Source organism: Danio rerio, chromosome 9 (assembly GCF_052040795.2).
Source record: "Danio rerio strain M-AB ecotype USA chromosome 9, GRCz13ab, whole genome shotgun sequence".
Lineage (NCBI taxonomy): Eukaryota > Metazoa > Chordata > Actinopteri > Cypriniformes > Danionidae > Danio > Danio rerio.
In genome coordinates, this window is record NC_141029.1 from 19,640,392 (window position 1) to 19,667,614 (window position 27,223).

The 27,223-nt window shown below is 35.0% G+C and overlaps 1 protein-coding gene across 4 annotated transcripts in view; it reads right to left on the reverse strand.

Annotated features, from left to right (window-relative positions):
- vwa8 (von Willebrand factor A domain containing 8) overlaps nt 1–27,223 on the reverse strand; it is a 255,926-nt gene that overhangs the window by 192,394 nt on the left and 36,309 nt on the right. For 3 of the 4 annotated variants that reach the window (XR_015498904.1, NM_001128338.2, XM_087266708.1), the window contains 5 exon segments: nt 27,011–27,124; nt 8,510–8,678; nt 7,092–7,169; nt 3,378–3,493; nt 1,419–1,522 (listed from right to left, as the gene is read on the reverse strand). Coding sequence is in view for 2 of the 4 variants with exons in the window: in NM_001128338.2 (NP_001121810.2) it covers nt 1,419–1,522; nt 3,378–3,493; nt 7,092–7,169; nt 8,510–8,678; nt 27,011–27,124 (581 nt within the window). In the remaining 2 variants the exon portion in view is untranslated. 4 annotated transcript variants of the gene reach the window in all.

The window sequence follows — 27,223 nt, forward strand, 5'->3', positions numbered from 1 at the left end:
GTATTTTTGTGTGAACTATTTAATGTATCTGCATAGTTGTCCAAATGAATGTCCTGTGAGTGTTTTATAAATGGAAGCGCGTTCATACAGGAGAATCTAGCAAGGCTCAATGGGGTTTCTGCCATAGAATGTAAACTAAACTTGCATTTGAGCTTCAGACCCGCTCCGGCTGAGATGTTCACTGTTTCTGTCAGCGATCTCGCAATAATATCCAGCTGCAAACTCAACAGCCATCATATTGACGCATTTCAACAGATTTAGGGTGCTTTACATTCATTTGTATATTTTTGAATAGTAAATATTTATAGAAGATATCCAGTCTGTCTGGTTTAAAGCAGATAAATGGATGGAAGGATGAATGGAAGGATTAATAGATTTTGTTTTGATATATAATTAAATTTAAATACAATTCTATAGTTTTTTTAAATGCTGATAATAGAAGGAACAACAAATGCATATAATAAATAAATATTTAAATGAGCATTTCCTACAAGCATTTTAGAGAAAATGTCAGGTGGGCCTTCAAAAAAAAAAAAAAAAAAGATCAGAGAAAGAAGAGGGCCCCGAAGAAAATTAAAAAAATATATATATATAAAAACTGGTTTAAATGATTCAGTGTTTGTCTGGATCTTTTGCCTGTTCGTATCATCGTTGACACAACAATGGCAAATATGAACTACTGGATCTGGTAAAACATGAACGTGCCTTTCCCTTTAGACACTAGCGGAGTACAAGCAATAAATCATGACATGAAGATTACAATAACTGAAAGATAGTCAGACATGCGACTACGGGGATTAAAAGATTAAAGTTAATTTTCACAACAACACCACAGTAGAGCCAACCGTGTGTTGTTCCAGAGTGATGGACGCATCAGGGTAGGAAAAGAGCTAGACGAAGTGATGCCCCCATCATGTCTAGTGCCAACCATACAATGTTATAATTGGAGATGCTAGAGTTGATCAAGACGTTGCCCAAAGAATAAGGTCAAGACTTGAATGACTAGGTTGAGTAACCAGAATGACTTGAATAATGAATGACTAGGTTATTCAGTCATCAGAACTTTTTTTTTTTCATTGACATTAGGGCATTTTTTTTAATTGTACATCACAGAGTCAAGACCTTAACCTTATTGAGAATCTTTGGGATGTGCTATAGAAGACTTGTCTGACTCTCCCATCATCAATATAAGATCTTGTTGAAAAATAAGTGCAACCTAGGGAATAAACTCTGACATTGCAGAAGCATAATGAAATGATGCCACAGTGAATGCGTGTTGTAATCCAAGCTAAAGGCAATCCATCTAAATAGGTGGTGTGACTTTTATTTGGATGCATTTTTTATTTTGCAAAAAAAGTTAGCCTGATGGTTGTTTAGCCCTGGTCTGAACTTTATTATTGTGTTGTTATGTAACTCACAGGTGTAGAGCTGCTTCTGTTCTGATGCTGGATCAGGATGATCCTCTATTGAGCAGTTTGCCAGACTCTTCTCAAGAGACGAGCGAGCCAAGCTGGGAAGAAACCTACGAATCCAAAAAAATAAAAAATAAATAAAAATTCATGCATTATTCACACTTTCCAAATATATGTTTCATAGTAATCAGAGAGTCACAAGCTGGATTTCCATCACTATGTGTTAAAATGCGCATTTTGAAGTATCACATGAGAAATGATTGATGGAAACGACTGAATGGATTGATGGAAACGATTTTGATTTTCAATTATAGTAATAATAATAATAATAATAATAATAATAATAATAATAATAATAAAATAATAATAATTTGGAAAAACGCTTTTACACTTGCTTTAGGTGGTTTTGGACTTGTGAGAAAAACCGTAATGTGAATAATGGAAAATGCAAATGCATTTGTCGAATAAACTGAACATTAAAGTGGACACCAAAGTGAGTAATCAGCTAGCTGTCTCCATTATGCTTGCCTTGCTTACTGTTGGTTGCTAGGTAACCACTCAATACTACAGTTAGCTGCTCTAACAACTTGAACTGCTCGATCGTGCAGATTCGCACTCTATAACATCAGAAAGATCCGACCCTTCTTATCTGAACATGCAGCTCAACTCCTTGTTCAAGCTCTTGTTCTCTCCAAACTGGATTACTGCAACTCTCTACTAGCTGGGCTTCCAGCTAACTCTATCAAGCCTCTTCAACTGCTCCAGAATGCAGCAGCACGTATGGTCTTCAATGAACCTAAACGAGCACATGTCACTCCGCTGCTAGTCCGTTTGCACTGGCTGCCAGTTGCTGCTCGCATCAAATTCAAAGCTCTGATGTTTGCCTACAAAGTGACTTCTGGCCTAGCTCCTTCTTATCTGCTCTCACTTCTGCAGATCTATGTGCCCTCCTCAATCTGCCCAGTTGGTGGAATGAACTCCCTAACTGCATCAGAACAGCAGAGTCACTCGCTATTTTCAAGAAACGACTAAAAACTCAACTATTTAGTCTCCACTTCACTTCCTAATCTGCAATTGCCTCTCTGAATATCACACTAACTGTACCAAAAAAAAAAAAAAATACTACTAATACTTTCCTTCTTAGACTTTACAGACCTGAAACTTGCCTATAGCACTTATTCATTGTTGCTCTTAGTTGTGTAAATTGCTTCCTTGTCCTAATTTGAAAGTCGCTTTGGATAAAAGCGTCTGCTAAATGACTAAATGTAAATGTAAATGAAACGCACCTAATTTTTCTATTAAAAAACTTTGAAAAAATCATGTTAGGATGGAAATCCAACTACCGTAAATCTGGCAGTAATAAGCAAAATTTCTAAATGATGTGCATATTGTGTTATGTATTAAGATCACTATAAATTACATTTACAATTAAATTACATAAGAACACCTTAAAAAAGTGAGCAGATTTCTACAAAATATTGCATAAATTACTTAATTGGATTGCATTTTTTTTACTTAAAAGCATTTTAACATTATTTGTTATTCCATGTACTGCAAATGAATAAAAATAAATTAATTAAAATAAAATAGTAAATACTTTATGCTATTTTTCATATTTGTACCAAAATGTTTTCATGCAGTATATTATTTTGTTATTTCCCCTTTCAAAATTAAAGTTTTTCATTTCTTTTTTTTTTTTTTTTTTAACTAAAGGCGTGCTTTTTTTTTTTATATTTATTGTGCTGGCCAGTTAATAAATAATGTATGCAACTAATGTTATACTATATTTGTTTCATATATTAGATTTTTGAAAATTTTCTTTAAAATAAATGTGAATATTTGTTTTGTACAGGGGTTGAAATTTTTTATGGTTTATTTATTTATTTATTTATTTATTTTTATGAATGTTAAATGCCAGAAGGGTGAAGAGATTGAGACCTCAATAATGTGCCAGAGTTTTTCTACCTGGACAGACAAGCTTTATGCACAGCGTGAGCAACACTCTCCTGCGGATACTGAGAAAGACGCCGACAGATTCTCAGCAGCTGTCTAGTGGACAATGAAGAAGCAAGAGACAGGGCCTGGAAACAGCACAAAAACATACCAAAAAACATTTAATTTTCTGATATGATCTCACAGTAAAAACAACAAAAACAAACAAACTTAAAACACCAAACCAAGTGAAAAGAAAGAAAAAAAAAAAAGAAACAAACCAAACCAAAACTAAACCATTATATGTTGTGATCTGGGGATGCTAGAGCTGGTCAAGAGGTTCAGCAATGTCATATGGCCAAATAACTAGGTCAACTGACTTCATAAATATATTGAACGACCAAGGGGATATTCCAAAAAGCAGGTTATGTGACATACCCAGGTAAGTTTAAGAGTAAGTAGGTGGATAACCTCGGTATTCGATTCCAGAAATGGAGGTACCTTTTGGGGTATGTTAACTAACCTTAGCAACTTACTCTCTGAAGATAACCTGCTCCAGAGCAGGTTATGTTCCAGAGTTTGTCTGTTTCAGAGAGTTTACTGAGCATTGCAGGCTCTTTTGATGAGAATTTTGATGGATGTAGAAGCACAGATATTCAAGTTTTTTCATCGTGAGAGGGTTATAAGTGCAAAGTTTTTTTTTTCATATCCAAATGAATATTTGATTGAGTGTTGTCATTTGTCAAAAGAATCATTAATACATTCATTCATTTTCTTGTCGGCTTAGTACTTTTATTAATCCGGGGCCGCCACAGCGGAATGAACTGCCAACTTATCCAGCAAGTTTTTTTTACCAGCGACCAGCGACCCAGCGACCTTCTTGCTGTGAGGCGACAGAACTAACTACTGCGCCACTGCTTCGCCAGAATCGTTAATGTATTTATTAAACCTTTTGAAATCAAACATGACAAACCGAGGGTCTGCACTTACCACGGTTAACATACCGCTCAGTGCAGCTCTTTGTTTTTGAGTCAGGGCATTTTACTGTACAATGTGGCAATAGCATGTCGAACCATCTGTACAGTATGCCTGGCACTGTGTTTCACACACATGTACAATTCCTTGGCCATAAACCACCACGTACCATTACACACACAAACACACAATTCAGAGCACGGCAATAGCGTAGTTAACAGTGCGCCGTCCAAGAACATCGGTGCGCACAGCAGAGCGAGTTCAATTCTCACGTTAAAATCTTGCTTTTTTTTCCCCTCTCTTTCTCTCTGCACCCCTCACATCTTCTGTAGCTTACACGTATCATAAGAAGTGACAGCTTTGTCTTTTGTAGGAAAATATATCCATATTTTAAGATGTAGTCATTCATTCAGGGTTCATTAATTTTTTCCAGGATTTCCAAATGCTATTGGGTGCATTGATTGTAGCCTGTTTTTAAATCTCAATCAGTCACTCCAAAGGACAAAGGAAATCAGTCCATAGTATAAATGTGCAGGTAACAACTTTATTTTCTTCTCTCTTTTTTTTACTATATTTGTATTATACACTTGACTAATTACTGGGCACTACATTTGTTACTAGCTGGAGAACAAAGGATACCCTATTCTGCCTTAAATAATGACACCCTAGCTGCAGCCTGACCCAGAGGAAACCTCAGTGACCCAAGCAGACCAAAGAGATGGAAGAGTGCGAAGTAATATAATTTGTCAAAAAGAGATGTTTAATTAAATAGTTTTATCCTAAGCATTGTTCATTTCCTTATTTCCTGAAATAAAATAAATGATATTGACTTTATATACACACACCTCTCAACAACTCCTTCTCACCTTAAGGTGATGCTTATGTGATTTTATTTGAAGATGGACCTTTATACAGCTAATTTAAAATAAAAATAATAATAATAATAAAAATAAAAGACTGTTTTGTGATACAATAATAAAATTCAAATATGGAGAAAGTGCAGACAAATTCATTCACAGCTTGTTAGTTGAGGCAGAAGGAACTTCATCTGCATGCAAAACAAAAAGCATAAAAAGAGCCTAAAGCTACCTGAAAACAATCAATTACAGCAATGACAGATTGTCTAGTTTAAGGTCCAATATATCAACCACTTATGAGCCTTTATTAAGGGACAGAGCAGCTCGTCTAACTGGTCTAACTTTTCTTTCTACATGACAGAAATAATATTCTAGTGTTTAATACAGCTCCAATAATCAAAAATTACATTTTAAGAGAATGTTTCTGTTTAATTTTGACTTTGGAAAGAGTTCTTTTAGCTCCAAAAGGATTACAATTTATATAAGCCTTATATACACTAGTAAATACACATTATACACATATTGTGGCCTTAAAAAAATAATGACAGCAATAGTAAATGCATGAATGGTTAGACAACATACTCAAATAAAAAAGAAAAAAAAAAAGTTAAAATTACGTTTAATTTTTCATTACAATAAAAGGGAGGGTGGCATCTGTGATATAATGAACAAACAAATTTTCTTTTAAAAAAAACATTTTTTTTTAAATATTTCTTTCCTTCGTTAATGAAGATGTGTAATCTCTGATTAAAACCTATAAGCACGCCTCTGTAAAGTGCGTCGCCTCTGTAAAGTGCACATTTTTCTCAATGTGATTTTCTTTGGTGACCAATGAATTCAGCGATCTACTGAAAATTTCTTCAGGTATGCGATGTGCGTAAGCACGTTTTGGGTTAATCAAACGAGAGTTAGGGTTTAGCAGATGGAAAGTTAACCCAGCTTTCTGGAATACCCCCCAGGTTATTCAGTTATTGCATTTTTTTCTCCCTTGATTATACAAGCATTTTTTAATTGTCCACCACAGAGTACAGACCATAACCCTATTGAGAATACTTGGGATGTGCTAGAGGGCGAGGACCTAGAAATAGCACTAAAAAACAGCAAACCACATTAAATTTTCTGACATAATCTCACAGTAAAAACAACAAAGCAAACAAACAAGCCTAAAAAAAACATCAAACCAAGTGGAAAAAAAATACAAACCAAAATGAAACCATTGATCTTGGGATGCTAGAGGTATTGTTTTCAAAAGGTTGAGCAATGTCATATGCCCAAATAACTAAATCAAATGACTTCCTAAAATATACAGAATGATCAGGTCATTCAATCATAACAATGTTTCCTTCCTTGATTGTACAAGCATTTTTTTTAATTGTCCACCACAGAGTCCAGACCTTAACACTATTAAGAATATTTGGGATGTGCTAGAAACCGCACAAAAAATACCCCCAACCACATTTAATGTTCTAATATAATCTCACAGTAAAAACTACAAAGCAAACAAACAAACCTAAACAAAAGTAGAAGAAACAAATAAAATAAAATGTAATGATGCAATTTATAACAGAGCCTAATGATTTGTTTTAATTTTGCGAGTTTTTAAAAAGGTTTTTTTAATAATGAAAAATAGAAGCCATCGCAATTGCCAAAAGTAGGACAATCACTTGTTCCAATGCTCCATTACAACAGGATGTTCAGGGTTTCTGGGACAGCGCTAACTAAAACACTAGTAAGCTGCAGAGTAAGCAGTTTCTAAAGAAGAAACCATATGTATTATTTTAGAAACAAAACTGCTACTAAGGCATGTAAAAAGCTCAATATGAATCTGTATTTGGGAATGGGTCACAGTCGCTCCCTAAAGAATTAGCTTTTTTCCCTTTAAAGGTTTTAAGGATCCAACATTTGAAAAGCTCACCGTTGGATCATTGGATTTTCTCAGGCTGTGAGTCAGGTGTTGCAGCTGCTCCACTGCTTCTCCGGGAACATTTGGAATCTATTATAAAAAAAAAGACACACATATATTATTAAAAATTATGTCTCAAAGGAACACTCTACTTTTTTGGCTCATTTTACAAGTCATCTACAGTTTAATTTGATCATTTTTAAATCCATTCAGTTGATCTCTAGGTCTGGCAGGAGTAATTTTAGCTTAGCTTAGCATAAACCATTGAATCCGATTAGACCATTAGCATATTGCTAAAGAAAATTATTTAATATTTTATTTATAATTTTCCTTTAAAGCTTGATTATTCTGCATTTACACTGTACTAATCACGATGGAAAATGATTAGTTGCTTTTTTCTAGGTGTATATGGCTAGGCTAATTACGATATTAGGTCTGCTGCAGCCATGGTATAGCAACAAAGTTTCTTGATTATTACGCCAGAATGAGAGCCTGGTTCCTAACCATATTGGGCAAGGAAATAGCAAGTTTTAATTTCTGTCAGCCTTAATGCATGATGCATCTACATAAAAAGTCAAGCTTTAAATTTGCCTTTCTGACAACACACTAAATTCAGTCAAATAATGTATTAACAAAAATGTACAATGATAAAACAAAACTGGGAAGCAAACATAGGCTTCAGAAAGGGTAAAGGCCAAAACAACAAACAAATGTACACTCTACCAAGTTAGAAAGTAAAACTGTCTAAACTGACAAAGTAAAATTAACAACAGAAATGTACACTAACTCCCTAACAAAACATAAACAGGAGAAAAGGGGTTTTAGATATAAAATGGCACCCACCTCCCTACGGTTTCCAAACACAAAGTTAAGTTTCAAAAGTAATGTTTAAGCAATTTCAAATGCTTTACAACAGATTTTAAATTCATTAAGTTAACCATGACACACTCTGGAAGCAAGCTTTAAATGTGACATGCAACTGATCAGCTTTTAATCATGCAGGGCAAGGAGCAGCAGGTGCAATTAATTAACCTCCTCTCCTCCACACCTAGCTGAGAAACAGTTAACTAAAAGAGCGATAGAGAGGGAGAAAAGAAGCCAAACACAACAATACAATCAAAACACCATGGAATGTAACTATGATCTAAGCTAAAATTGCTCCCACCAGACCCGGTGTTTAGCTATAGAGATTCAAAAATGCTCCTATTTATAAAATAAACCTATTTAAATAAGTAATAATAGTAATAATCATAATTAAACAATAATAATGAAATGAAGTGTTCCTTTAAATCCAGTTAGAAAGGGTCAAAGGAAATACTGCATTTGATTCAGTACAGAATGCCATACACAAACCTGAAACAAACAATATTTAATAAACCATGACATTATTCTGTTTGACATAGTAATTATTTTGAAGTTGCTTGACTGACCATGCCCTGGAGGACGGCCGTTTCCTCTGCTTTGGCCAGTGGTTTGATGGTGTGAAACAGAAACATGGTGAGAATCTCTGGATTGAGCCACTGCTGCGTGGTGCTCCCGATCACAGGGGGCTCCGCGAGGGCAATGATCCGGAATGATGGGTGGATTGGGAAGATAGATCTGTGGAGGAGACAGAAGTTATTCTTGGTTATTGTTTTCATCAACCGTAGTCTCCTTCTCCATTCCTAATCAACGATGAAGTAATGATTAGAAAAAAGCAATACTTTTTAAAATATAAATATCATTTTTCTAAATGAGTAGTTAATGGGCCCTATCATACACCCGGTGGAGTATGGCGGAAGGTGTGGCGCAGTAGTCTTTTGGTAGTTTCAGCTTGGTGCAAGAGTCGTTTTGAGGCGTTGCGCTACGCTGTTTAAATAGCAAATGCATTAACGCTCATATGTGCGCCCATAGGCGTTCTGGTCTAAAAAGGAAGGCGTTCTGAGGCGGACCGCTGGCGCGTTGCTATTTTGAGAAACTATAATAGAGTTTTCATTAGACCAAAACTAACCCGGTCTAAACTCCGGCGCAGAGTTGCTCCTCGCTTACGCACTGCTTAATACGCACAAGAGAGCAATAGGCAAATATCTTTACATATGAAAAAATTTTAATATTAAGGATATATATAGGATATAATAAGAATAGATATAGGACATAAATATAAAGGATTAAAATATTACAAAACATATTATTTTCTAGCCTACATAAATATGAAAAATCAGAGCTTTTATGTCTTCTTCATCTCAGGAGGCTTTTTCAGTTCTTTCATAACAATTTGCTTTTGTATAATGTTATCATTATTAGCAGTATTATTTATTATATCCATATTTATATTTGTTTTATTAAAAACAAGCTTAGATTTGCCCACCTGTCAGGTTTTAGACCATATGGGGCACATCATGTATTTTAGGATATAACTCAGGTTTTTGAGCACATTTTGTTATTATTATTCATTTATTCGTTTGCTGGAAATTAGAACTGAATTTAGAAATAGTTTTGAAACGAATATTTGCACTTAACAAACAAAAGTATTTATTTATAGACTAATTGATGTCTGTGCGTAAAGGTTTCCCTATCCAAGAGCGAATGTGAAAGTAGTTCCATTATCTCTCATTCTCACGCAGTAGATGCTCTGTTTAACAGTTTTCTGTTAAAAAAACTGTAAACCGTTAACTGTTTGCTTGTGAAATGCTCATTTTTTCCACTTAGACTTACTTTGCGTCCTGTAAATAGCGAATGCGCTCTTGGCGTGACGCAGCTGGCTCTTAAAGGGAATAGGAGATGAGATTCTAATTGGTTTATTCTCAAAACACACCTATAACTCATTAAGAAAATAAACTCAACCCTTTAAGACCATGCGCCACGGCGCAAGGCAGATTTCCCGTCCTTAAATTAGCAAAAACGCGTCCGGACACGCCCTGAAAGCGTTTGCACCCTGGTTTTGCGCTCTGTGCATGGACCGTCAAAATAGAGCCCAATGTGTCTGTCATGCATTTATTTAATTTGTTAATGTCATGTTCAAATAGCAGATTCATTAAGGAATGTAATAGTCATTTTTATGAATAAGCCACTGAATCATCAACTGACAACTTACTGAACTCTAGTATAAAAGCAATATCACAATTGCAAACAGCAGCAATGTGATAATGCTTAATCATTATAATCAATCCTTAAAATTTAGAGTTTTATGACATATAATTCCATTAGCATTTTGCAGTTAATTCTTAGCTTATGTTTTTCAATGTAAATTAATTAATTAAATAATGCATTAAATCGACAGTAATATTTTAATAATTGTATTTTTATAAATAATATAAATGCATTCGAATTTATTCAAATACATGTATTAAATTCATATTTTTGACCACTCCAGCCATGTCTACTATATCTAATTTTTTTCAGTTTATTTATGACAATTTGCATTACTATAATCGTATTAGTACTAGTAGCATTATTTATTATATGCATATTTATATTTGTTTTAATAAAAGCAAGTTTAGATTTATCTGCCTGTTGGGTTTGAGACATGTATGTATCACTATATGGGGCATAAGAATAGGATGTGTGTTTGTATATAACTCAGATATAACTGGTTTTTGACCACACTTTGTTATCACTGTTCATTTATTTGTTTGCTGGAAATTAGAACTGAATTTAGAAATAGATTTGAAACAAATCTTTGTGCTTAACAAACTAAATTAAATATGTAGGCTAATGGATCTCTTCAGTGGAGTGCGTACAACACCGTTTCCTTACTCCACGAAAGTAAAGGAATAAAGTAAAGAGTAAAAGTAAAGTAAAGAGAAAGTAAAGAGGCTGAATGGAGGAGGCTCATGATTGAGGAGGCGCAGACGGTCTGTTTAGCTGTTTTCTCGCTAGTGAAGCAATCAGTTTTTCCTCTTTTAAAGTCTGCCATGTAAATAGCAAATGCGCCATGGTGTGATGCAACTGACTCTTAAAGGGAAGGGGAGATGAGACTTTGATTTAATGCACGTTATGCTCAAAACACACCCTTAACTCAAGAGAATAAGCACAGCCCTGTTAGACCTTGCGCCGGGGCGCAAACCACATTTTTCCATCCTTAAAATAGCAAAAGTGGATTCGGACATGCCCTTAATGCTTTTGCGCCATGCACTTTAGACTTTGTGCCTAGATTGTTAAATTGAGCCCAAAGAGTGGAAATGTGTATTAAATAACAATTATTTATCTTCAAACAAAGCAGAGATAAAAATATTAGAGAGGCAATAAAGACACTGGAGAACATGACAAGCAGGTGGCCTGAAAACCAGCATTACAGTCAGTGCAACTGTCAATGTTAGTTATTATGATTATGATATGTTTCAGTCGTCTGGCATAACCAAAGGCACTTGGTCACTGATGACTGTATGGGAACAAGAGGAGGTGAAGCGAGTCCATTCATCTGTCAAAATGAATAGGATGTGCCCATGTCAAGATTTATGCCCTTACTGATCTCTGGCACACTGATATTGTATCGCTGACAACAGCTCGTGCTCGAGCCGCATCGGCACCTAATCCCACTGGACAGCTCTGTCTATTTATAAATAATGAAGCCCCCTGCATGAAATACATAGATACACCTACTGACACACAGAGAGAAAACCATCCAGATTCTTCATTATCACACCATTTTAGATCTTCATCAGACCAACTGCTTCCTGTTGCTTAGCAACAACTTCCTACATACCTTCCAAGTCCATGTCCCTAGTTTCAAACACACTATGTCCCTGTCCTTGCATTTGGAGTATACACATAGTTAGTGAAAGTACCACTTATTAGCAATATTGTCAAAAACATGCAGAACATACACTGGAAATTTGGTGGTTCATTCCACTGTGGCGACCCCTGGTAAATAAGGAACAAAGCAGAAGGAAAATTAATGAATTAATAATCACTATTGGCATTACTGTAGTTTCTCTCACTTGGTTTAAATCTTAATTTTCTTCCCGTTACTACTGCTGTCACTCAAAGCTCTGTATTAGGCCGTCATTTGTGTTAAACAAAATTACTTTACTTGCAGTATTTCTCATACACGCTTTATTTACTTCACATAGCGATTATAGCAACTCTGTTTGATTTGAGTTACCTCTTAAAACCTAGTAATAAACTTTAGTTGGTTCAAAAAACAGCTGTCTGTATAATAATAAAACATCTTTCACAGACATGTCTGCTGTTTTTTGAACCAACTGAAGTTTATTACAAGGTTTTATGCATTGCATTGCTTCTCTTTTTTTATCAATTACACTGACTAACTATTAAATATTGTGTGAGTATCACTTCCTAAAATTAAAAATATGGATTATTCAATTTTAAATACAGTTTAATTGAATTGTTGTCTTGTGTTGATAATTGGTGCTGATAGCCGAGCTCTTTGGAATGCAATGCAAATGTGTCACTTGTTGCCTTGCAAGCATATTTCTGTTTTTGGGACACTTTTTTTTCCAAGATTTGCTTTGCTGAAAAATAAAATAGCTAGTGCAATTTTACACACACAGCTAGATTACAACACTGCATAAAAGGTAATTATTAAACAGTTTTTAATGTAAAAGTTTGGGCACCCCTCGGTGGCTGCATGTTTTTTCTCTATAAGAGAAGATCACAGTGATATGCCATTCAGTTTCTAGAGAAAGCTAAATAATGTCATGTTTTTCAGACAGAAATACATTGTGTAGCAGTACTGAGATGTGTGAAATGAAACTGAAAGTGAAAAATAAGCTGTGCAAAAGTTTGGGCACCCTCTCTTTTGTGTGGATTTCAAAACCTGTAGTCAGTTAATGCTAATTAATTACAACACAAAATTTCATTTGAGTGAACAATCCTATCAACCAATCATGAAAAGGGATATTTAAGATAGCTGATTGCTAGTTGTGCTTCTCCTTATTGTGAACCAGAGTAGTAACATTAGAACCTCAAAATAACTTCCTAATGATCTAAAAACTAAGACAATTCACCAATATAAATTAAGAGAAGGATTCAAAAAGCTATTTTAAAGGTTTTAAGTCTTTATCTTCACAGTTAGAAACATAGAAAGAAAATGGAAGGCCACAGGAACAGTCCTTGTTGAAGGAAAGATATGTAGGCCAAGAAAAATGACAGAAAGGCAAAGGTGAAGAATGGTTAGAATGGTCACAGAGAGACCACAGACCACATTAAAAAAAGCTCCAGGATTATCTTGCTGCTGATAAAGTTATTTTACATCGTTCAGCGGTCCAGCACACTCTTCACAAAGAACAGCTCAATGGAAGGTTATGCAGAAAAAGCCTTTTCTGCGTTCTGCCAACAAGCAGAGTTGTTTAGGGTAAGCAGTGCCTCATCTGGACAAGTCTGAATCATTTTGGAAAAATATAGTGCAGACAGATTAAACTAAGATCGAGTTATTTGGTCACAACGACAGACACTTTACATGTCACAGAAGAACCTGCTTCTGTAAAATATTGTACCTCCTATTATAAAATATGGTGAAGGGTCCGACATGCTGTGGGGATGTGTGGCAAGCACAGATACTGGATTCACCCAATATTAAAGTTTAGGAATCAGTCAGGATGCGAAAGTTATTCCAAGGTTGGACGTTTCAGCAGGACAATAACCCAAAGTACAGTTCTAGCAAGAAATGCTCAGACACAATACAATGTTCTAGAACAGCATATCTTAGTCTCCAGACTTGATTGATTTGAAAAGGGCCGTTGACACTCGGCACACATCAAACCTGACTGAACTGGAGAAATTTTGCAAGGAGGAATGCTCCAAAAGACCTTCTGCACTAATTCATAGACTTATCCCTGACTATAAGAAGCATCTACAGACTGATGTTTCAGCAAAAGGTGGCTTTACAAAATACTGATGTTATTGTTCTGTTGGGGTGCCCACATTTTTGCACCTGCCTGTTTTTGTTATGCCCTTAATTGAATTGTATCTGTTGATAAGATAAATGTTATGTCAGAACTGAAATGTTGCTTTTTCCATAGTGTATAGAATATATCCAAATGAAATCGCTGCTTTGAAAGACCAGCAGACAATGAAATTATGATAATTATCAAACTTTTGCATTTAACTGTATAATCAGAGACAACTGGCCCAGCAGGAAATAATATTTGAAGGTCCTTCAAGTAAATATTATATATTGCACTGTGCAATATACATTAAGACTGCTAAAATAAGAGTCAAGGAAACCAAGAATAGTAAAATTCATCACAAGCACAAATATTCTGCTCCCAAGTGCATTGGTGACCTCAAGAGGTCAAAGGCCACGCAGCAAAGCAAAGTGCGACTTTTAGAGCCGTCATTAACAAGCCTGCAGAATAAGGAGTGTGTTTGAGAGACTGAGGCTGACAGGAACAGAGGCTCGCTAATTAAGAACAGTGTTGGAACCACATGAAGAAACCACAAGTGAAGTCTGAGACGTCGGCTGGAAACACAGGAAGAGGAAGTGGCTTTATTTCAACCTCAGACGCGCCACCACAAACATCCTTCCTACCCGTCTAGGTGGGGCTCTGCTTAGGCAGGACACAAATATAAATCCAGCAAAGATTTCTTTTTTTTACCATTTGCAATTTACATTGGCAATTTCAATAATCAGATGGTAGTAAGTTGTGGTTAAGATTAAAATTATGCTATGTTATGTAATATGTATTATGTAAGTTATGTTATGTCATGCACCGTAATATCAAAAGAAACCTGACTAAAAATAGAAATTAAGCTTCATTCTTTTAAAAGCGATTAGTTGACTTCAGTTTTACTCCCTTGTTTAAGTCAACTAATGGCTTTAAAAGCAACATGTTTACTCCTTTTTTAACGATTAGTTGACTTCACTTAAATAAATCACTAAACCTGATCCTTTTAAAGTATAGATCATTTTGAGGGATCTAAACAAAAAACAATGGTTCTAATGTATTTCCTGTCTTCCATTTTTCATTTCTATGTCTTCCGGGAATCCAAAAAGAGCCACATATTTATAAATATTGTTATGACAGCTGTTTTAACATTAAGTTATGATTGAATCGCCTCTAGTTGCATATATGAAATAATGAATAAAATATATTGATAAGAAGCAGAAAATGTTCATGGGCCAATGACAAGACCACATTGAAGTGGTCTATAGTCAACTAAAGTTAATTATTCACTTTAAAAGGGTTTACTTACTTTAGATAAAGTCAATTAATCAATAAAAATAATAATAATAAAATAAAGAACAATCCCCGTTGATAAATTGAGTTTACTTAAAGTTATGGTTTAACTTGCCTCAAAAAAAAAAGGTAAAGTCAACGAATTTCTTAAGAAAGTGAGCTTTTTTAAAGAAAAGTCAATAAAAGTCAACTAACCAACTATAAAGGGAATGCGTTTAATTACTCTATTAACAATAAGTAAACCTGTTGCAATCTCTTTTTTTTTTTTTTGGCATTTAAAGCTTAAAAATCTAGTATTTTTTTGAATACTACAGCCATTTTTATTTTAATTAATATAATGTTTGCAGTTATAACAGTCTACAGTTTTTTATTTTATTTTTATTTTCAGCCCTGCTATGATCAAATTAAATCTTTATTTTAAGGTACAATTTCTGATATTAACAATCGATTAACCAAGACTCTAAACTCAAAGTAGTATTTTGCCATTTATTAACAGTTAGTAGTAGGGGTGTAACGATTTATCGTTGTACAATTTATTGCGATGCAAAAATGTCACAATATGCATCGTGGCGTTATGACAATTTGATTACGATGACGTGCGTTTTTATCTTATTAGTTGAGCTGTTTGCACGTGAGCTACGTTCCACCTGCTGTCGCACAAGAGTTCAGATTGCAGCAGCAGTAATGTTAGCAGACCAAGATGAGTGGAGTTGAAATAGAGGATGGCCCATCCTCTCAAAATCAGACTTCTGGCAACATTTCGGTTGTACAGTCATTGCTTTATACTCGTCCGCTTTTTGACACACATACTGGGTCAAACATAGCCTAAGTTTTAGTCTTCACAGTGATTTACATACTTTGCACAGCGACATGGATACCTTCTAATGGTGTTGAAAGAGTCACATACTGTATTTATAAGGTACAATTCACCCTAAAATATCATTCTGTCTTCATATAATGATGTATTGGCGGCTGCAAAATCACACATGACGGGAGCTGACCGTGAGCTGTTACTACAGAGGGGGACTATGATAGACCCGCACACGTCTGCTTCAGTGAACAGAACCTGCAGGTTGTGACTAACTGGTAATAAAGTAGTAAACAACATTCAGTTTGTGGAACAGAGTGATCGTTCAGGAGCCGCGTGGGAAGAATGAACAGCAGTGGAAATGAAACCGAAAGCGTGCACATTATTTAAACAATCATATCGCATTTTAGAGTTATGATTACGACGAGCATGAACTCTTTTGAGTTCAGAGGTACACAAAAATGCACGTCAACATGATACAGTTGATAGTGCCGACATCAGCAACGCCAAAGAAATAGTAAACCTGCTTAAACTGCTGAAAAGAGCCACGACTGTCCTGTGTAATGAAAAGACGGCCACCCTGTCACTCATCATGCCCAACATGAAGACAGACATGCATAAAAACCTCTCAGACAGACACACATAAGTTCAGGATAATTTTAAAGAACTGCTGATTACCTGGAAATGTAATTTTTTTTTTTTGCACACACAAAAAAAGCAAGTGACCAAGCAAAGCTTTAAGCTCTTACTGTTAAATTCAATTGAATTGAATCATTTCAATAATATTTTATAAGAAGTTTTTTAATTGTTTTATTTTCCAGAGACAGTCCTGTTTAATTTATTTTCTTAAAGAAGGTTCAGTTTAACAAGTTGAAACAAAAGAAATGCATAAAAAATAGTTTACTTGGTAATTAAATTTTTTTTTTATAAAATTTGCATTTCAGTTTAATTTTAAATTTTTATTCCAAATATCGTGATACATATCGAATCGTGAACATTATATCGTGATACAAATTGTATCGTGAGCTGAGTGTATCGTTACACCCCTAGTTAGTAGGATGGCGCGGTGGCTCAATGGTTAGCACTGTTGCCGCACAGTAAGTAGGTCGCTGGTTCGAGTTCCAGCTGAATCAGTTGGCATTTCTGTGTGGAGTTTGCATGTTCTCCCAGTGTTTGCATGGGTTTCTCCCAGGGGCTCCGGTTTCCCCACAATCCAAAGACATGAGCTATAGGAGTATTGAATAAACTACATTGGCCATAGTGTATGTGTGTGAATGAATTTGTTTGGATGTTTCCGAGTACTGCGTTGCAGCCGGAAGGGCATTCACTGTGTAAAACATGTGCTGGATAAAGTTGGCAGTTCATTCCGCTGTGACTAAGCCGAAGGAAAATACATGAAAGAATAATAGTTAAAAGGTAGTAGTAGGTTTAGGCATTGGGTAAGATTAGGGAATAGAATACGATCATGCTTTGTAAGTACAAATAAACAGCCAATATCTTAAAAATTAGCGAGTAATAATCCAGTATTTGATAGTGGGAATTGCTACTTAAACTAAATTGGTATTAATCATTTTAAGTCAACTAATTTAAAATAAAAGTATGTTACAGTTTTTATATTTGATAATGACTATATAATACTACTTCCTTGATAACTAATCACATATAAACTATATTAAAACAGAGAGAAAACAGAATACCCTCATCAGCCACAGTGTATATAATGAGTTGTGTCATATGGGCTGTCTGTGAAAAAGCTTTTCGAATTGTAGGACACATGATGAATCACCCACTCTAAGTTGATGGAAGGCCAACAGACAATAAGCCACACTGATTGTCAGACTCACTCTCATGCCGTTTCAAACCTGTACGATTTTTCCTCCTTTTGTAAAACACAAAAGAAGAAATGCTGAAGACCGTGCTGGTCACCCTTTTCAGTGATTGCAATGAATAGGGACGGAGGCTTCAAACGAATGAAAATGGCACTGTAAATGTGTCATAAAAAGGTATATGATTCATGTGCTTTATTTACAAGGGGATCAGAAATATAACGTCCTGTGAAGAAAAGTTTTCTCATTTGAGTCCCTTTAAGGCAAGTCATTTCACTCGCCAGCCTCTCGGGCAGTATGCTCGGGCATTCTGTCTGAATGGGGAACATCAAATTCTCCAAAACTGTTTTCCAAGTTTACAATTATATTATACATTTGGCATCACCAAACCAGTTAAAACAAAAACGTAAGTTTCACTCAAATCACACAAAATCTGCATTTTTTTAAGGTTGCCCAAGCTAATGCGCATGCACACTTGATGGAACGAGATCACGGCACCAACCTCATTTATTCTACACATTATCATCCTCTGAATAATGCTTCATCCGATCGAGCTGATCTTTTGAAGTAATTCACAACTTGATCTTAATGGTAAATCTCCTACAGAAATGACAGCGACTCTTTGTTTACAAGTTTGTTGGTGTTTGAGTAGTTGCTGCTGTCATGTGATGTGCGTTTGACAGAATGGACTGTTCCTCGCATTAGTTTCATACAGATTAGTTTATTTGGTTCATTTAAAAGTACAGAATTCAAGCTTTATGTGATTATATTTCATATGTCTGTGAAGCAAGTATTCACTGAGATTCCAGTGTCTTTGTTGACCTCCAAACTGTTAGAATGCACACGTCTGGTCTGAGCTTCTCCCCTGGAGAAATGTCAGTCTATAGTGATCAATGATTGGCTCCTGTACTAGAAGGCGGGGCTTCATTTGCCAAACTGACTGTTACACTTTTTCCCATTCAAAACTATTATGACATGACTTAAGTATTCTATAGTCTTGTTTGATAGATTTTTGTATACACATGGAAAGTTTTTAAAGTATTAATAAAAAAAAAAAATCACTTAAGTGTTTGTAATGCCACATTCAGTCAACTGTTGAACGTAAATAACAAAAAAGTAATTAAAAAAACAAAAAACCCTTTCTGAAAGACTTATTATTTGGGTAGCACACATTCTGAATTCTGAAGATTAATCCCGAGATTAATCTAGATTTTGAATAATGTATCTATGCCCACCTATAATATATACAGTTGAAGTCTAAATTATCAGCCCCCCTGAATTATTAGCCGCCAAGTTATTATTTCTTTCCCTCAATTTCTGTTTAACGGAGAGAATATTTTTTCAGCACATTTCTAATCATAATAGTTTAATGACTCATTTCTAATAACAGATTTATTTTATCTTTGCCATGATGACAGTAAATAATATTTGACTAGATATTTTTCAAGGCACTTCTATACAGCTTAAAGTGACATTTAGGGCATACTCACACTATGTACAGTTGCCTCAAACTGGCTCAAAGCACACTTGTCCCCCCTCCCATCTCCCGCGATGGCAAACACTCGCATTACAATCGGGCCTGTGCACGCTTACTTCATCGATGCTGCGCTTTTCAGTTAGCGTTCTCGCTCAGCACAGTGGGGATCACTGTCACTTCCGCCACTTTTGACGCTCATAAACAATCATTAAGCCCTCATGCTGCATAAATTAGAAGGTTTAGTGAAGGTGCGCAGCTGTCGTGCAGTGAGGGGTTTGCGTATTTAATAAACTTCGACAGTTTACATTCACTGAACAGTAAGAATGATTAATTAATCCATATGAAACAGTCCTTTAAAAGTCATGTCTCGCTTTCAGCCAGAGCTCAAGTGAACCGCGCTCAGGCACACCTATTCAGAGCCCAATTCAGAGCACTCACACTTCTCAAACGATCCAGGAAACGGGCCTAGGCACAGTACAGATAGCATAGAGTGAGCAGGACCTTAAAGGCATAACTAGGTTCATTAGGGTAACTAAGCAGGTTAGGGTATTTATGCAAGTCATTGTATAACGATAATTTGTTCTGTAGACTATCAAAAAAATATTTAGCTTAAAGGGGCAAATAATATTGACCTTAAAATTAAAAATGCTTTTATTCTAGCCATAATAAAACAAAAAAGACTGTGGAGAGGTGAGCGCGTTCGAACACCCAAAAAGGGGGGAGAGCATGCTCGGAGCCCGGCGGCTTATCAGCAGGTCAATCAGAAATGATAAATTACACCTGTGTTTCTAGTGATTGGGCCGGAGAGACTCCCTTCTTAAGGAGAACGGGAGGAGCAGTCGGGAGAGAATAGAGCGTGCACACACACACAGACACAGCCTGCAAGTGTTGTACATTTACCTAAAAATAAATATTGCTTACCTGATATTGTCTTCTTCTTCCCACACAACAACGAACGTTATTACAAAGACTTTATCCAGAAAAAAAAATAAAAATGATTAGACATACTGTGAAATTTTCCTAATAATAAAAAAATAATAATTTGAATAATTTGGGGGGGGGAGGGGTAATTTTGACTTTAACTGTATTTGTGTGTATAATCCATATACATATAAATATAATATGTATGTATAAGCAAAGCAAAACAAAAAACCCAAACCAAAAAAAGTTAAACAAAAAAAAAACAATGCAAAAAATAAAAAAACTAAACAAAACAAAAAACAAAGCCAAACAAAACAACAAAAACAAACAAAACAAAACACAAACAAACAAAAAAAGAAAGAAAGAAAAAAGAAAAAAAAATCTAAAAATGTGGAAAAGCAATGCTAAATGCTATAAAAATAAACAACAAAGCTGTTTTACTGAGGGCTATTTGCTTATAAAAATAACCCTGAAAGTATTAAAACTTAAATAACTCTCCAAAAAAAGATAATCCATAGCTGCAGAATATTATGCCATTAAATTTCTCAGCCACTCTTAAATTACAAATTTATGAAGGCAACTAGAGACAGACCGAAATAAACAGAAAGTGTCATGGTGCTAACTGACAAAACCTATAAAATCAGCTCAAGGATTCAATTGAGCTGAACCGTCTGGTGGTCAGTTTCCTGTTATTGCGGTAGGGAGATGAAAGCGTTCATTGTCGTGGCCTGAAATGCCGCTCAGCATAACTCAGTGCTTCTCCCAAACATGGACGCTTGGTCTAGACTCACTGTCACGAATCTTGTTGCTGTCAGTGTGAGTCTCTCAATAGAGATGATGTCACAGGAAGTTAATCAACACCTCCTACGTGGCATTGGCCATCACACACGTGTGAGCAGTCAGAACATTCAGCATTCATTCAACATTCATGACTGCGGCTGAATCAGGCCAACCGAGACAAACAACTGCATGCGAAAAATGGATTTATTGAGGGAAGCATATTAAAAAAGGCTTCCATAATTAGAATGAGCAAATTTAAATTCTAAAAGAATTGATCATTTCAAGAATTGAATTGATAAACACATAAATATCATGTTTTTTTATCTTGGTGTCCCAATTTTTTTTTTCCATTTTTTGTTATATCAAATATTCAGTCATATTGCATCATAAAACAACAGTTTATCCAGCATTGAATAACCAAGCATGAGCCACACAACCAGGGCTTTACATTAACTTTTTTAATCACCGGCCACTGTGGCTAGTAGTTTTCCAATGTTACTAGCCACTCTGCATTTTCACTAGCCACAATTTTGTTGTTGGGAAAACATATTTTATATGCATAAATTTGAAGTTGACATGCTAAAATTACTTGATTTAAATTTTGTGTTATGTCCACATGCGACCTCATTCATTTCACTTTTTGTGTGTCGAGTATGAGCTCAATGAGCATGAGCAAAGGAGTCATGGTTTCATAGTGTTATATTGCCATTAGTTTATATTTCAAATTACTTTTTTTTAGAGCTTAAAATTAACAATTTACCAAATTTATCTCTATAACCACACTAAACAATAACTATTTTTTAGCCACAAATATTTAATGTGTCAAAACAAGCAAAATATAGCTGTATACTATACTTTTTATTAAACAAATCATTTCTTAAAAAAGAAAGAAAAGCAACTGACTTTTAAAAAATAACTATTGTCATGTCTCAAAAATAAGCACGGTAATCTGTCGTGGCTAAAGATCTCTCGGATCACCAGTTAACTGCACATAAATATAGAGTTAATCTCCCATTAAAGCAATATTGTAAAAAAAAGGATAATTAAACCATTTTAACAAAAATGAAAGCAAATAAAACCGTAAGCAAATTAAAGCAGGTGAAACATACCGTGTGATAATGAAAGGATGATCACATGCACACAATTAACTTTTTAAGGCAATTTCATAATCTGTTCAAAGTGAAAGCAACCGGTGCTATTTACAAAAAAGATATTTTGAGCTCTTAAAAGCATCAGGACTGTGGATGTATGTTCATCACTTTTTGTCTAGTTTATTTGAAAGAGAACCGATGACAGTTGCATTTCCAGAACCTTTTCCAGACACGGTTGCTTCACGATTCGGCAGCACGCACGCGTTAAGCAGTCACGCGCATGCGTTTTAAGAAGTCGCGCGTATTACATCAGCTGTTAGCACGAGTAATGATCATTCTCTCATTCGGTATTCACTTGCTTTCTTCTGCTCGCGTGATCATAATTATTTTACTTCTCGATTCTAAGATCACATTTGCACGCATATTGGGTCATCTTTATATTGTCGAACCCTGCTTTTAGTAAAACTAAAATTTAAAAATTATTTTCAACCAGCCAAAGTGGCTGGTGGAATTGTCTGTCTAACCCGCCAAAGCTGCAATCTACCCGCATTTGGTGGGTTGGCGGGTGTTAATCTAAAGCCCTGCACACAACAATAATTTAGAGCTTGTAAACATCAACATTGAGATAATAAGGGATATTCCCCACCCCCACCCTAAAACAATCCCCAAATTACTAAACATGTTCTTCTGGAGCTGTAAATAAACAATTAAATGGTCAGTAATATGTTTTATTATTATTATTATTATTATTTACACAAGAAAAAAAATAATTAGTATACATCATCAGTAAATATATCAGCAAACAATTTAGCTAATTAAAATTTAATAACTATTATAAAGAATTAGAAACAAGTTTTCAAATCTCATTAATCTTTTCTTCACTGTATATCTTACACATTCTGATTAAAGAGCAATGAATGAATCTTTTATTTGGATTTTTCGTTTGATTACATTAAATAACAGGTGTCACTTTAAAAATGCCCACATCGTTATAATGAAAGCCTTCGATTGCTTTCTTAACCTGTTGTGCTCATTTAGGACAAATTACTAGTGTTTGAAAAAACGAAAAAACACCAATATCAGCATCTTTAGATGTTATTATTATTATAAATTATGAGTATATGGGAAACAGCGTCTATTTATCACTATGGAGGACGTCTTACAGTGACGCACCAATACATGACAGTTTTGAGGATTCCATAGGAGGGGTGATGGCACCTGTAATGTAAAAGAAAGGATAGCCGGCAGCTAGCTCTCTGCAACTCTCACATGGTCACCCACTGAAGCTAAGCAGGGCTGTGCCTGGTCAGTACCTGCATGGGAGACCACATGGGAAAGCTAGGTTGCTGCCGGAAGTGGTGTTAGTGAGACCAGCAGGGGGCGCTCAACCTGCTGTCTGTGTGAGTCCTAATGCCCCAATATAGTGACGGGGACTCTATACTGCTCAGTGAGCATCGTCTTTCGGATGAAATCTTAAACCGAGGTCCTGACTCTCAGCGGTCGTTAAAAATCCCAGGATGTCCTCCAAAATGGAGTAGGGGCTTCACCCCGGCATCCTGGCCAAATTTGCCCACTGGCCTGTCCTTCATGGCCTCCTAACCCTATCCATATCATAATTAGTTTCACTCTCTCTCCTCTCCACCAATGGATGAGTAGATTCCCCACTATGTGTAAAGTGCTTTAAGTGCCCAGGAAAGCGCTATATAAATGTGAGGAATTACTTTTTATTATTATTAAGGAATCACACTGTTTTTTAAATTTATTTCAAAGTGTTTTCATGTGTTATGCGTTTGTATATTTACAACCACCTCAGAGAATATTAGGGGTCACGAGTTACTGGCATTGTTGTTTTAGGTGTCGTGAGCTGAAAAAATCAAGCAGCAACCTCCCGCTCTCCCTCATGAAGCCAATAAAGAAGTAAATAAAACAGCAATTCATCAACTCGCCTTTGGGGGCTGGCTCTAGGAAATTCAGATGTTCACTGACTGCAATGGTAAATTGGCCAATTTTACAACTGATAAAAACATGTTTGTAGGCTGGTACAAAAGATGATTTTGGTGCATAGAGCTAATATTACCCTTCATGAAAACTGTGAGGGGGGTGAATTCTTTTTTAACTCATCCGCTTTGTTTCTTTTTGCCCTTTTTTGATCACCCTGGTGGGTCCCACGCCTACTTGACTTAATTTCCACTCTATAGAAACCTATGGGTGACATCACGGATACTACGTGCATATCTTTTACAGTCTATAGAAAAAATATTAAAATTTAATAAATAGGTTAATGTTATCACAGATTTTTTTCATTACAATAAGGGGGGAATACATTTTTTACAAAACGTATCCTTTTTTTAAAAAATTTTTTACTTGTTAAGCACAGAATTTACTGTTTTTCTTTCTTTTCTTTTCCTTTCCTTTTTTTTTTTTTGGAACTTGTGAAACACATTTTTCCTGCAAAACACAATTCCTCCAAAATTATCTCTTGGAATAACATTTGAAAAGTTTGAAATAAGTGAAGGTTTTTGTGAAGGTAAGACGTCAGGCCGCAGCTGGGATCATTTAGACCTCTTTTAAACTGTATTTTGGAAGGTCAAACTCAGGGGTGAAGTCCACTAAATGAAAGAAATTCTTGAAACTATTTTCCTCAACATTTTTATGACAGAAAAAATCAATAATTGAACATTATAAACACTGATATTTATTTCTTTAAGATGATACTTTGATTTGAAGATGTATTTTTATATATATCCAACTATATAAATCTGTGTTTTTAATAATTTATTTAATCAGTATTTACTTTAAACAATGCGCATTTTTAAAGGGCACCTAGGTTACCCCTTTTTTCAGATTTAATATAAGTCTTTTGCGTCTCTAGAATGTGTATAAAAAGTTTCAGATCAAAATACCCATCAGATTTTTCATTATACCTTTTACAAGATGCTGTTTTATACTGATTTCCAGCAGGGGGTGGTTTTGTCGTACTGCGCCTTTAAGACGAGTTTTTCCCGCCTACTGTTTCTACATGCCTCCTCCCTCAGCTGCGTCAGATAACAGACAGACTTAAAGGAAAAAGGTCTCAAGTAGCGTTTGTGAGATACTACAATAAGAACTAACCTTTACTAATCAGTATTGTGAAGTTGCATTGACGAGTCACACACAATATCGTTACAAAGTTAACGCGCGCGCAAACGCACGCACACACACACACACACACACACACACACACACACACACACACACACACACACACACACACACACACACAAACCGCAGATGACACACACACAGGCAGGCAGGCAGACAGACAGAGCGTGCATAGCTTAGTTAAGGCTAACCTCAAGTACTGTGTGGATATCTGTTATGCTAATGTACAAAATAAACCTGATTTAACTTCAACAAACCGGGATTGAAGCGTCTTCTTTTATAATTGTTCTGACACGCTGCTGTGCTGATGAAGTAAAGCTGAAGTAAAACGCTGTAATTAATTACACACATACTCTGTTTTAAAACACTTTAAACATGTGAAACTTACTCTTAATCACATTTGATGATGATTGCTGATCCTAGCGAACAGAACAGACCTTTTATTCCCGGTTGCTTTGCGTATGTCTGCCTGGTCTTGTTGACATATACACGCGACTACCGGAACATGTTAATGCGCGCAGCTGTCAATCAATTCGGTGGGCGGGGGGATCGCACACCTACGTAATGGTGCGATCGATTTGAAAACAGCTCCAATTGGCCGACCCTTTTTTTTGTAGTTAAATTGAAAAAAAAAGGACTGGGTGTGTTCATATCACCCCAGTATGTAGGTCTATACACTATACCAGCACACAGATCTGTCCAAACAGCTTGAAAAGTAGATTTTTTACCATAGGTGCCCTTTAAAAGAAAAAAAGTTTTGATAATTTCCATATTTAAAGTTTGACTCCTTGTGTGTACTAAAAGAGACAGAAAACAATCAAAAGTTTTTTTTTTTTTTTTTTTTTTATAGGCTGATATTTCTAGGATCTCAATGATTTCTACTATCCAATGACTTATGCTAAACTTAAAGTGTTCTCGCCAGACCCGGAGATTGGCTGAATGGATTCAAAAATGTAAAACTTACATTAAAATTTACAGGGTTAAATGTTTAAAACTCTTTTTTTTTTACTTTTTTTTTCTTTAAATAAAATTAAAAATTTTTTTGAACCAAATCAAACTCTCGAGTCTTTAACTGCAAGATGGATGGTGATTTACATTATGATAAAGTAATACAATAAAAAAATAAATAATTTACTTTTAAATAAAAATAAATATATAAAATACAAATACATGCAAAAACAATACATATCCAAATATTTATAAATGAAAAAAATAATAATGATAATTAAATAAAAATTTAAATGCACAAATAATAAACTAATAAATTTATATAAATACAATTGTTTCCATAAAAATAATAAAACCAACGAAAAATAAACAAAAAAGAAAATGAAATAAAACACTAAAAATAAATAATTAGATTTTAAATAAAAATAAATATCTAAAATAAAATAATAAAATAAATACAAATAAATACAAAAAGAATACATAATAAATTTTTTTACAAATGAATGAATAAATAAAACTAATATTTAAATAAAAAATTAAACACAAATAATACATAAATATATATTTAAATAAAACTGAAATAAATAAATAAATATTTAATAATAAAACTATATATATATATTTTATATATAAAATAAAATGTTAAAATGAATAAATAAATTAAAAAATCATAACTAACTAACTAACTCTTTAAAGAATATAAAATCTTTAAAAACCACAGTAGAATGTCTTTTGAGATTATTGGCAACATTATTGGAAAACCCAGAAGCAAGGTTTAGCTGACCAGATTGAGGAGGTTTAATGTGTCTAGATTATTACCTGTCCTGAAGCTGCTGGTCAGTGAGCTGCAGTTCCTCTTTAAGTGCTTGGTAACGGTCAAATCTCAGCAGCCGTGTCCCGTCATACAGATCCAGCTCTCGGTCATGCAGCAACCTGGCGAAGCAAGTAAATCAAGGATGATGATCTGCAATCTGCTCTCACTTAAAACCACAAGCACAGAAATAGCACAAATGGGATCTTTACATCGAAAGT